Here is a 13278-nt window from a genome sequence, read left to right on the forward strand (position 1 = left end):
GCGCCGCCACTGGTGCGAGGCACTTGGTGAATACCCTGGGTGCCGACCGTAGTCCGAAGGGAAGGGCTTTGAACTGGTAATGACGCCCTTGGACCACGAATCTGAGGAATTTTCGGTGCCCCTTTAGGATGGGAATGTGGAAGTAGGCATCCTCCAAATCCAACGACGATAGGAAGTCTCCTTCCTCCAGCTGACCCAGGACGTGCTGGAGGGTGACCATCCGGAACTTCTGCGCCTTGATGAACTTGTTCAGACGTCGCAGGTCTAGGATGGGGCGCCATCCTCCCGTCTTCTTCTTCACGAGGAAGTATCTCGAGTAGACTCCGGAGCCCCGAAGCCTCTTTGGGACGAGTTCGATGGCGCCCTTTCTGAGCATCGCCTTTACCTCCAGGAGAAGTTGAGGGACGTGAAGTTCTTTCCTGGCCACGGGGGGGACGCGCAGGCACCTTCTTTGAAACTCGAGCGCGTGGCCCCGGGCTAGGGCGTCCAGCACCCAACGGTCGGTGGAGATGGACTCCCACACGCTGACGAAGCCCGCCAGCCGGCCTCCCACCGGGGTGCTTCGGTGGGGGCCCGACCCCACGGCCGGTTCAATCCTGCTTGGCCGCGGCCTTGCCGCCTTGACCTCCTTGGCGACGACGGCGGGGTCCGCTAGACTTGCCTCGTCCTCTGTAGGCCTCTTGCGACAACGAGCGGGCCGCTTGACGGTAGGAAGCGAAACCGCCGCCGGAACCTTTGGAGGCGCCCTTGCCTCCGCCGCTCCGAAAGGGCGTCCGTCGTTGCTGCAGGACTCCAAGGGCCCGGGCCGTCTCAGTATCCGCCTTGATGGCCTGAAGGGAATCGTCCACTGTCTTGCCAAACAGGTTGTTCCCGTCGAAGGGCATGTCCAGGACTCTGGTCTGGACGTCCTGCCGGAAGTCCGTAGCTTTAAGCCATCCACGACGTCGAAGGCAAACGCCGTTGCCCAGCTGACGGAACCCAGTGTCGGCGATGTCCGTCGCCACGGTGATGGCGTAGTCCGAGGCCACCTCACCTTCCTGCAGGATCTCCAGGGCCTCCGCCCTCTTGTCGTCCGGCAGAAAATCCAGCAGGGGAGCTATCTTGTACCAGAGCTCCCTGTCGTAGCGGGCCACGATAGCCAAGGCGTTGGCCGCCTTAATCGTTGTCGCTGCCGACGAGATGACTCTACGTCCCATAGCATCCAATTTCTTTCCCTCGCCGTCCGGCGGAGAAGTCGATGTGGAGGCCGCACCCCCCCCCGCTTTCTTCCTGGCTGCCGCGGAGACGACGGAATCCGGGGTAGGCTGCGCCCGGAGGCATAGGGGGGCCGTGTCAGGGACCCGGTACTTCTTCTCGTACCGGTCTCTTCTAGCTGGCGTTGTGGAAGGGTTCTTGAGGAGGGAAAGGCCCTCATCCCAAATGTCGTCCAACAGAGGCACTGCGAGGACCGTCTTCCTCTTGGCCTCGCGCCGCTGATAAAGGAAGCCTTCCTTTTTCTTCTCCTCAGGGCAGAGTTGGAAAAGCTCGGAAGCCCTGGAGATCATGGAGTGGAAAGATCCGATCTCGTCGGGCGGAGAAGCCCTGGTGGGAGGCGACGACGGAATATCCTCGTCGTATGCCTCGTCGTCCGTACCCGTCGCTGCCGTGTCAATTTGGGATTACGGTCCTGCACTAGGTGTTCACCTTGCCCACTGCCTGGCCCAACAAGCCGTCTCAAGGTCAACGCCTCGTCGGCCTCTTTCAGAACCACCTTCATATCCTCACAGGTACATTGTGTTCTTGTATTTGGCATTCCGTATACTTTACCTTGTCCTGCATTCTAACCACCATTGCACCTTGCCTTGCAGCGCTCAAGGGGTTCTTCCGGCTGTGTCCCACGTCCAGGCTTGCGGACTTCCACCTGTGGCTTCAAAGATCGCACAGACAGTATTTCTGGTGCTGTCAGTGTGATACTTGGGGACAGAGGGGTTGCCCATACTCTGCACGACCATCAAGTTTGTAACAGACTGTGAAGCCTTTTTTGGTCGTCCAGAGTATGAATCCCTCCACCGGGGATCCTGTGACCGCCTTGATGCAGGCAGTGGCGGCCCTCAGGACCGACATGGCCGCCGCCACAGCAGCCATACATCACCGTCTGGACGCCCTACAAAGCACCCAACACCCTTTACCCGCAGACGCCGAGTTTGGGGACCCAACCTCTCCAGACCGACTAGCACCTGTTCAGGCCCCAACTCCCACTCCCGTGTTATTCCCGACACCCGTTCCCCTTGCCGCTCCAGAACGCTACCAGGGGGACCCCCGGAAGTACCTTACATTCATTAATCAATGTAAGCTGCACTTCTTGTGCAGACCTTTGGCTTTCCCCGATTCAGTCACCAAGGCCGCGTTTCTTCTGTCACATCTGTCCGGGGGGGCAGCTACCTGGGCCAATCCAATGTTGGAGAACGATCATCCCGCCTTGTATGATTTTGATCTTCTCATAGCCGAAATGGCCAAAGTCTTCGACACTCGTTATAAGGCCCACTCAAGGGACCTGGAACTCTTGGATTTGACACAAGGGAAACAAACACTAATAGAGTACATCACACGGTACAACCAGCTGGCCGCCGAGACCTCCTGGCCGGAGGAGAAAAAGGCTATTGTGTTTTATCGTGGGCTATGCAACACCATGAAGGATGCACTCTCGGTGATTCCTGCCCTTCCTTCGGCCTTCACGGATCTAGTGGATCTTGCCTTACAGGTTGACGCAAGACGATCCGAGCGGAGGGCAGAAACGACTTTCACTAGCCCAGCAGGCCCGAGCACTTCTAACACCGCTTCTGAACCTATGCAGATAGGGGGCATCCGAAGTCCATTAACATCATCCGAACGTGAACGTCGGAGGGCTGAGAACGCCTGTTTCTATTGCGGGTTGAATGGGCACTACGTAAGGGAATGCCCCCGACGCCCCAAGAACAAGACCCCGGGTTTTCAGAAGGCTCGCCCATGATACAGGGGGCACCGGCGAGCCTGTCCATGACCCCCGCTGAACCCGCCTTCGGTCCCATCAGACCGGTGGTAGTACAAGCCCTTCTGAAACCCACTAGAGAGATCGCACACATCGTACAGATAGTGATTGATTCCGGGGCCACTGGTTGTTTTATCGATATCGCCTTGGCACATCACCTTAATCTGCCCTTGGTTAGAAAAGAACACCCAGAACCCGTACACGCGGTTGATGGCACTTCCCTATCCTCCGGCCCAATCGAGTTCCAGACTGCTCCTCTGGAAGTAACGATACAGAGTACCCATAGGGAAAACATGTCGTTTGACCTTATCACTACACCACAGTTTGGCGTCATCTTAGGGATACCCTGGTTACGACAACACAACCCCTTGATAAATTGGGGGACGGGACAAGTCACATTTGAGTCAGAAGTATGCCAACACTATTGTCTCACAGAAAGGGATTCGGTCTCCACTCCTGCTACCATCCTTAGTGCCATGGCTTCCACCCGCATCGATGACGTAGTCTCCGACCCTGTGCCCACGCATACCGTGGGGGCCGTCATGTCAAACATACCCGCTGACTATCACGATTTTCATATGGTGTTTGACAAAGCTACTGCAGAAGGGTTACCCCCACACAGACCATACGATTGTCCGATAGATCTGGTCCCAGATGCTCCCATTCCCAGGGGTAAGATCTATTCATTAACCCAGTCAGAGGAACGAGCTCTCAAGGAGTACATCCAGCGGGCATTACACATAGGTCATATCCGTCCCTCCTGTTCCCCTGCTGCTAGCCCGATATTTTTCGTGCCGAAAAAAGAGGGCGATCTTCGCCCTTGTGTGGACTACAGGAGGTTGAATTCCGTCACAGTGAAAAACAGGTATCCCCTCCCACTCATCTCCACGCTGTTGGACAGGTTGACCAAGGCATCCATATTCACCAAACTGGACCTAAGGGGGGCATACAACCTAGTCCGGATGAGGCGTGGAGATGAATGGAAGACGGCATTCTGTTCCCGACAGGGGTTATTTGAATATACTGTGATGCCCTTCGGGCTTTGTAACGCCCCCGCAACGTTCCAACGATTTATCAACGACGTATTTTCTAATATCTTGGATACGTTCGTGGTGGTATATCTGGACGATATATTGATATACTCATCCTCTTTGGAGGAACACGTCGGTCATGTTAGGGAGGTCCTCTCTCGCCTCAAGGCGAACGCCTTGTTCGCCAAGCCCGAGAAATGCCTGTTCCACACAAAGGAAGTGGAGTTCTTAGGCTTTCACATCTCCCCCGGAGGGTTATCCATGAATCAGACCAAGGTACGGGCTGTCACGGGGTGGCCGACTCCCGCTAACGTCAAACAGCTCCAATCCTTTCTCGGCTTCGCTAATTTTTACCGGAGATTCATCGCCGGCTTCTCTTCTATTGTTTCGTCTTTGACCGCTCTGACCAGTCCTCTCGTCCCGTTCACCTGGACCCCCGTACATCAGGAAGCCTTCGAAACGCTTAAGTCCAGATTCGTTTCTGCTCCTGTCCTGCAACACCCTGACCCTGGTCTTCCCTATGTTCTGGAAGCGGATGCCTCCTCGTTTGCTTTAGGGGCGGTGTTATCTCAGCCTTGTCCAACCACGGGTAGCTTACATCCAGTAGCCTTTCACTCTCGGAAGTTCTCGGCTGCCGAGACACACTACACTGTGACCGAGAAAGAGTTGTTGGCCATTAAAGATGCCCTCCAAACATGGCGACACCATCTTATGGGGGCAAGATATCAGACAGTGGTTTACACAGACCACAAAAACCTGCAAGACCTGGCCTCCCTAAAATGTACAAACAGCAGACAAGTGCGCTGGCATTTGTTCTTTTCTGCCTACGATTTCGTTGTTAAACACAGACCGGGTCGTATCCACGGCAAGGCTGATGCTCTTTCCCGTTCTCCTGGTGGGGAATCACTGTCACTATTTCCGGACACGCTGTTAGGGAAGGGCCATGTAATATGTTTGTGCACACCATCCCCACCCATGCTCATCGCCATCAGACAATGGGTTTCCAAACATCCTCATATGCTCTCCGAATGGGACATAGCCCTCCAAGAGGGGTTGCCGTTCATTCAAGGCAAATTGTTTCTCCCTACATGTGATGTACGTAACCAGGCGCTTGCCTGGTCACATGATGCTGCTATAAACGGCCACCCTGGGCAACAACGCACCCTGGAATTGCTACAACGTTGGTGCTGGTGGCCATCCATGAGGAAAGACGTAGAACACTACGTAAACAGCTGTTCGATCTGTGCCCAGTGCAAAACACGCAGAGGACGACCCCTGGGGTTGCTCCTACCATTGCCCATTCCCCCCAGGCCTTGGCACACCATCTCCATGGATCTCATCACGGACCTACCCCGCAGACAGGGCTACGACACCATATGGGTAATTGTTGATTCCTACACCAAGATGGCCCGTTTTGTTCCCTGTACGGGCATCCCCTCAGCTCCAACCCTGGCCCGCCTGTTCTTTAGGTCGGTATTCTGCCTTTTCGGTCTGCCACAAGTCATTATATCAGATCGTGGGACCCAATTCACGTCCTGTTTCTGGCGTGCCCTTACCAAGCTCCTGGGTATTGATGCTCGCTTCTCCTCGGCCTATCACCCAGAAAGCGATGGGCAGACCGAGAGGGTGAATCAGGCCCTGGAACAATACCTGCGCTGTCTGACCCTCCAGTACCAAGACTCCTGGTTCAATCTGCTCCATCTCGCTGAATTCGCTTACAACAACTCCCGACATTCAGCCACTGGTTTCTCCCCTTTCTACTCTATGTACGGTCAGCATCCGCGGACCCTGCCGCACCCTGATTTCTCCTCTACCACTCCGGCTGCCAATGCCTGTGTGCGCGATCTGACCGGGGTTCATGCACAAACACTGGTTCACCTCCGTGAAGCCCAGACGGTGATGAAGGCTAAGGCGGATCGGAGGAGAACCGTGGCGCCGGAATATCATGTGGGCGACCGGGTGTGGCTGTCGACTCGACACTTACGGATACCTGGTTGTCGGAAGCTGCTACCTCGTTTTGTGGGTCCCTACAGGGTCGCCAGGGTCCTGAATCCTGTGGCTTTCCGCCTCTCTGTTCCTCCTGCTTGGCGTATCCACCCTGTATTCCACACTTCCCTCCTCAAGCCCTACCTTGCTCCTACTCGTGTCCTTGCTCCGCCCGCTTCTGTCTCTGTGTCCTCTCCGGACGTATATGAAGTCAGTGCGATACTGGGTTCCCGTTTCCACAGGGGTCGCCTCCGATATCTGGTGGACTGGCTGGGGTATGGTCCCGAGGACCGCTCTTGGGTTTCTTCCCGGGATGTCCGGGCTCCGCGGCTTGTTGCGCGTTTTCATAGGGATTGCCCGGCTTGCCCACGGGGTCGTGGGCCTTTGAGGGGGGACTCTGTCACGCCGACCACACGATCTAGGTCACGCCCCTCCCCGCACACAACTCCCATTCGCCCTGCTACCCGACATACAAAATCTGGCACACGTACCCCTCACTCCCGGTCACAGAATGTTAGGACTGGCGGTTACCGCCCTTCACGTCTGTGGCAGTTGAACTGGAGGTTGTTACCACATCATCGCATCGGCTTGCGCCGTTTGCGGAGAACCGCGCGTCACTGCGCGCCGCGGATCCCGTGATTCCCTGTCTCCTAGCAACGACGCAACGCTTCTGTTCCGTACATGCATCACGTGACTTCTGCCGGATGGATAAAGGATGCCTGGAAACAGAAAGCGTTGCTTCACAGCTGTTCTTCGTCTGGATCACGTGTCGCCCATTTCTTCGTTCCAAGGATCTTACCCATCGCCTGACCACGGTTTGCTTCACGGATTGCTACGCTTGTCCCTTAACTGTTTTGTACTTTGGATTACCGGTTTGACTGCTACGCTTCGCCCAACGGACTGCTCTGCTTAACCCTTTATCTACCTGGATCGAATGTTTTGACCTCGGACTGTTTGGTTTTCCTCCACGAATCACGTACCAATTTGGGATTACGGTCCTGCACTAGGTGTTCACCTTGCCCACTGCCTGGCCCAACAAGCCGTCTCAAGGTCAACGCCTCGTCGGCCTCTTTCAGAACCACCTTCATATCCTCACAGGTACATTGTGTTCTTGTATTTGGCATTCTGTATACTTTACCTTGTCCTGCATTCTAACCACCATTGCACCTTGCCTTGCAGCGCTCAAGGGGTTCTTCCGGCTGTGTCCCACGTCCAGGCTTGCGGACTTCCACCTGTGGCTTCAAAGATCGCACAGACAGTATTTCTGGTGCTGTCAGTGTGATACTTGGGGACAGAGGGGTTGCCCATACTCTGCACGACCATCAAGTTTGTAACATGCAGCCTCCACAGGCTGAGCCAGGGCCGCCGCGACCGTTTCGATAGAGGGCTTGGTCGGATGGATCAAGGCCTTCACCACCTTAGGTGCGCTCACCGCCTTATCCTTGAGGGAGGGGGCACTGCCACGCTCCTCCTCTGCCTTAGAGCTCGACCGGGGCCTCTCCAGGAGCTTCGCCGGGTGCTCGGCCTTCCTCTTACCCGACCCAGAGCGTTGGCTCGTGGTTGATGGTGCCGGGGAGGGTGCGCCCTGCCTGGCGCCCGTAGAGCCCGACCGTTCGGCGCTCCCGGTGCCAGCGGACTCGCGGTGCTTGGCCTTATGTTGGGCCCCCGTCGCCGGGGCGCCCTCAAAGGTCTTAGAAGACCGCTCGGATTTCTTCTTCTTCTCGCCAGACGGGCTCTTACCCTCCAGCCAGTTGGCGAGACGTTGATGACGGTCCTTCATGGTCCGTTCCGACATGTTGCCGCAAAACGCACAGTCCTTCTCCACGTGCGTTTTGTCCTCATGAAGGCAGTAAAGGCAGAAAGAGTGTTCGTCCTCCTTAAAGACGTTCTGCAGCTGGCATCCAGGGCAGACCCTGAACAGCTTTCCGGGCGTCGAGCTTCCCTTCTCCTGGGCCATCTCCGAGACCGGGCCTGAGAAGCTTCTGGAGTCCTCCGAAGTGTAGCTCGACGAAATCTTCACCCTTGAGGGGCACAGACGAATCCGACACGGGTCCCCGTTGATCGGATGTAGGATCGGTGGAGCTTGAGGCTCTTTTGACCGAAAGAATTCGAGTTTTTTGTGAAAAAGCGCGAAAAAATAGCACTAACGCTCGAGAGCAATAGCACGAGGATCCCAACACATGAACGTGCGGTAAAAATCTGAAGATGGCTGCCGGAGGCGGTGCTTAGGTAGAGGGCAGTCATTGGCTGTGGTCAGTATGACGCAGAGACCAGTGATTGGTTATTACTACGAAAGACAGATCAGAAACGAAACTGATACTGGTTTTTTCTTTACCGAGGATTCCCAGCCTGACGACGGGGAATATTCATGAGCATGTGAATCCATGCCAGACCCCATGCTGGAGAAACACACTTAGCACCTGAGATACCCAGAGGGAGTTGGAGGCAAAAATCACAGGCAATATTTTGGTTAGGCAGGCAGAATCAAGAAACAGAAATGGAGTCGAGGGAAGTCTCAAAGACAACCATGTGCCACGGCACTGAAGGTGCTGTGTGACACAAAAAGAAGAGGGCTACTGAAGTGGGGTACTTCAGAGTCCACTATCACAAAAACAGGTGGAAACATATAGCAAAACACAGGTAAGAGGGGGGGGGGGAGCTCTCACTCTTACCAAGTGGAAAAAATAAACTCCAGAAGTCCAGCAAAGCTGCTGGGAGACTCACTAGGTGAGGGAAATTAGCCATAGATGAGAATTCTCCCTAACAGATGCGTGCGGGTGCCCCACCACCAGATTGCTTGGCGGAAGGTCTCGTTGAGCGAGATCCTGTCTTCGAAGCTGCCTGCTGCTTGCATCCAACGGGCGTCGAGGAACTCTTGCAGTGGACGCATCCGCAGCCTGCACAGGCGCACGAGGACATCATGCCGAGAAGGGACTTGATGGACTTCACCCTGGCCGCGTCCATTGTCGACAGCTGTTGCACCTTGCCCAGGATGGCCTTAGTCCTTTCCTCCGACGGGGAGGCTAATTGCGCCACTGTGTCGAGCCTGGCTCCCAGGAACAGTGCGACTTGCAACGGAACCAAGTGGGATTTTGCAAAGTTGATGGGAAATCCCAGATCCGTGAGCAGCTGGACGGTCTTCGCTGTGTGCTCGACAGTCTTCGCTGTGTGCACGATGGCGAGTTCTCTTGTCCTTGCTCGGATGAGCCAATCGTCCAGGTAGGGGTAGACGTGGATCCCCTGCAGGCGCAGCCGCGCCGCCACTGGTGCTAGGCACCCCTGGGCGCCGACTTCAATCCGAAGGGAAGGGCCTTGAACTGGTAGTGCCACCCTTGGACTACGAATCTGAGAAACATTCAATGTCCTTTTAGAATCAGGATGTGGAAGTAGGCATCCTTCGAGTCCAGCGACAATAGGAAGTCGCCTTCCTCCAGCTGCCCCAGCACGTGCTGGAGGCTGACCATCCGGAACTTCTGGGACTTGTTTAAATGACGAAGGTCCAGGATGGGTCGCCAGCCGCCGGTCTTCTTTCTTACAAGGAAGTATCTCGAGTACACTCCGGAGCCCCAAAGCCTCTTTGGGACGAGCTCGATGGCTCCTTTCTTCAGCATCGCCCTTACTTCTCGCAGTAGTTGAGGGACGTGGTTTTCCTTCCTGGCCACGGGTGGAATGCGGGGGAACTTCGTTAGGAACTCGAGTGTGCCCGAGGGCCAGGGCATCCAGCACCCAGCGGTCGGTGGAGATGGACTAACTTTGCCAGCCAGCCTCCCACTGGGGTGCTCAGGTGGGGGCCCGACGCTTAGGCCGGTTGAATCCTGCTTGGTAGCGGCCTTCCCGCCTTGGCGAGGATGAGATCCTCCTGACTTGCGGTGTCCTCTGTAGGCCTCCTGCAACGCAGAGCAGGCTGTCTGGCGGTACGTCGAGGAGCCGCCGCTGAATCCTTTGGAGGCACCTTGCTTGCCTCCGGAGTTCCGAAAGGGCGGCCGTCATTGCTGCAAAACTCCTAAGGCCCGAGCCGTCTCCGTGTTGGCCTTGATGGCCTGCAGTGACTCGTCCAGTCTTGCCAAACAGGTTGTCCCCGTCGAAAGGCATGTCCAAAACTCTGCTTTGTACGTCCTGGCAGAAATTGGTCGCCTTGAGCCAACCACGACGGCAAAGGCAAACACAGTTGCCCATCTGGCGGAAGCCGGTGTCAGCAATGTCCGTGGCCACCGTTATGGCGTGGTCCGAAGCCACCTCACCTTCCTGCAGGATCTCCAGAGCCTCAGCCCTCTTGTTGTCCGGGAGGAAGGCCAGAAGAGGAAAGATCTTAAACCAAAGCTTCCTGTCACAGCAGGCCACAATCGTGAGGGCGTTGGCCGCTTTAATCGTCGTCGCCGCCGAGATGATCTGTCGTCCCATGGCGTCCAGTTTCTTCCCTTCGCCGTCCAGCGGGGCGGTCAAAGTCGTCGCCCCTGTCGCTTTCTTCTTGGCTGCCGCCGAGACGACCAAATCCGGGGTCGGCTGCGCCCGAAGGCACAAGGGGCGGAATCCGAGACCCGGTACTTCTTCTCGTACTGGTCTCTCTTGGCAGGGATCGTGGACGGGTTCTTCAGGAGCACCAGCCCCTCGTCCCAGATGTCGTCAAGCAACGGGACCGAGAGGACCGTCTTCCTCTTGGTCTCATGCCGTTGATAGAGGAAACCTTCCTTCTTCTGTTCTTTGGGGCAGAGCTGAAAGAGCTCGGATGCCCAGCGATCATGGCGTGGAAGAAGCCAATTTCGTCGGGCAGGGAGGCCCGAGGAGGTGGTGATGGAAGGCCCCATCCAGTCGTCACCACCGTCGTCATCCGTCCCCGTCATGGCCGTCTGTTCCCGCGTCATCCCTCAGATCCAGCGAAGGAGATTAAGGCTGCGAGGGCCGCTAAGGCTGGAAGGGCGAGGGTGATTAATTCTCCTCCGTGTGCTTGGAGGGCTTCCCGATGGTCCAGGCTCCGCTGGATCGTCCGTTGGGGGTAAGGGCAACCATGTTCTTATCTCCGTACACAAGGCCTGGATCGCCATCAAGATTGCTCCCGAGTTGTCCTGAGGCCCATGTACCGGCTGCGACAGACACGACGGTTGGGGAGAGGAATCCTCCGCCTCCACAGGAACCTCGTCGGCACCACCGTCGCTTTCTTCGTCCGCCTCATCGGGATCCCTCCCGTGGGACCGGACCTCCTCGAACTTCTTGTTCAGGATCTTCACGACTCAATCCAACTCCGCATCCGTGTCCGTGGTAGCCACCACCCACCCCCTTTTTCCACCGGGGTTCTCACAGGGGTCTTATCGATGGGTCTAAAAGAGGATTCCCTCCACGGTGGCAGGGAAACTCTGGGCCCGGAGGTCGCCTCCACTGGGGTAGCCTCCACAGGCTTTGCCAGGGTCGTCACAATTCTCTCGATAGAGGCCTTAGCCGGGTGAATCAAGGCCTTCACGACATTGGACGTGCTTGAGGCCTTCACCTTGGGGGGGGGAGGGTCGCCGCCTCGCTCCCCCTCAGCTGTCTCTGTCGGGATCGACCGCGACTTCTCCCGGAGCTTACCCGGGTTCTCCGATTTCCTCTTCCCAGAGCCAGAGCGTTGGCTCATGGTTGATGGCGTTGGTGAAAGTGCGCCCTGCCTGGCAGCCGAGGAGCCTGACCGTTCGGCGCTCACGGTGCCCGCGGACTCCCAGTGCTTGGCCTTTTGTTGGGCCCCCGCCGCTGCAGCGCCCTCGAAGATCTTAAAGACCGCTCGGACCTCTTCTTCTCACCTGCTGCTGGGCTCTTCCCCTCCAGCCAGTTGGTGAGGCAGATACACCGATCCTTCATGGTCCGCTTCCGACATGTTCTTGCAAAACGCACAGTCCTTCTCCACGTGCGTTTTGTCTTCGTGAAGGCAGTAGACACATCTAGAATGCTCGTCCTCCTTGAAGACATTCTGCAATCCGCATCCAGGGCAGTTCCTGAACAGCTTGGATACGGCCGTCGTGTTTCCTTTGTCCTGGGCCATGTCCACGTGGGGTAGCCCTCAAAGATCTTCTGGAATCCTCCAAGAAGCGGAACTCGACGAAAACTTTGCCCCTGAGGGCTTATCTCGACCTCATTGGAGGATTTAAGTTTACTCACATGCGACCGCAGAATCATCTAAGTTAACTAGTGATATATAAATGCCATTACGTCACTAAAGTCACTTCCAGGTGTAGGAAGCGTGTAAAAAGCATCTGTAAAGAGTATCCCCTAAATTTACACCGATTCTGGAAAAGTATTTTAAAGTATATTTGATTTTTACATGTTTTGCCCTCTTTAAAGAATGCCGATTTAAAAATTGATGTTAAATAAATAACTATAACTGAACCCTTGAGTAAAAGTGTTACTTGGCTACTTGTATTTGCGAATTTCATAGCTACAGCTCACATTTACCCCTCTTGAGATAGGCCTGGCTGCTCAGTCACATAGTTAACTTGTATAGTGCAGCCCTATACCTAAAGGTGGGTTACCCAATACCAAGTAGACAAGTGTTTTGTAGTCTCATACAGTGTTACTACATCAATTCTTTCCTAACAATGTCCTCCTAGTTTCTCGATAGTTATTACCATAACAAACATGTCATTCTTCATCTCCTGAAAATGTACTTTTAGATTTTAGTTTCGACTATCAAGTTCACTTTGTTAAAGAAGAGTTGTAGGGAGTAAATATATTATAAGCTCCAGCACACAATATATGAATGATTTTCAGGACAGCCGAGATGCTAGCTGGTTACCTGCTGTGGGTTGCTGCTGCCGGAGGTAGACGATACCACAATGAATTTGGTAGGTGGTGGTGACGGCTGTGTTGGTGTGGAAGGGCGCGCAGAGACTAATGTCTGCACAAGAGGATTCATGGAGCTTGGCATTTTGATGATACTAGGAGTCCGCGAGGGATTCTGTGACTGTGAGCCTTGTGAAAGGGTTAAAGTCTGTCTTGGCTGCAAAAAAAGAAGAGAAATATCACATAAAGATAACTGCATCGTGACCCTCAAATGTCCATAGTTAATTCTGACATCCATCCATGGCGCTAGACCACCACCACTGCCTAACAACTATTTCCCATTAGTCAGGGCACCTGGCCGATCTAATTGCCATGTTCTTGCACTGCATTGTCATTAATTATCCTTAATCCCTTCACTGCAAATGCTAGGTAACAAGTCAGCTAGGCCCAGATTACTAAAATGTGCACCCCAACAAACCAAAAGGCCTGTTATGTAAGCACTGTATT

General features: G+C 55.1%; 1 protein-coding gene across 5 annotated transcripts in view; it reads right to left on the reverse strand.

Moving 5' to 3' along the window:
- The window catches only part of TAF6 (TATA-box binding protein associated factor 6), a 262044-nt gene that overhangs the window by 44189 nt on the left and 204577 nt on the right, over nt 1-13278 (reverse strand). For all 5 annotated transcript variants that reach the window (XM_069646383.1, XM_069646386.1, XM_069646390.1 and 2 more), the window contains exon 14: nt 12785-12988. In XM_069646383.1, the coding sequence (XP_069502484.1) occupies nt 12785-12988 (204 nt within the window). The remainder of the gene's footprint in view (nt 1-12784; nt 12989-13278) is intronic.

Source organism: Ambystoma mexicanum, chromosome 1p, assembly GCF_040938575.1.
Source record: "Ambystoma mexicanum isolate Mex_15411 chromosome 1p, UKY_AmexF1_1, whole genome shotgun sequence".
NCBI classification, from domain to species: Eukaryota; Metazoa; Chordata; class Amphibia; order Caudata; family Ambystomatidae; genus Ambystoma; species Ambystoma mexicanum.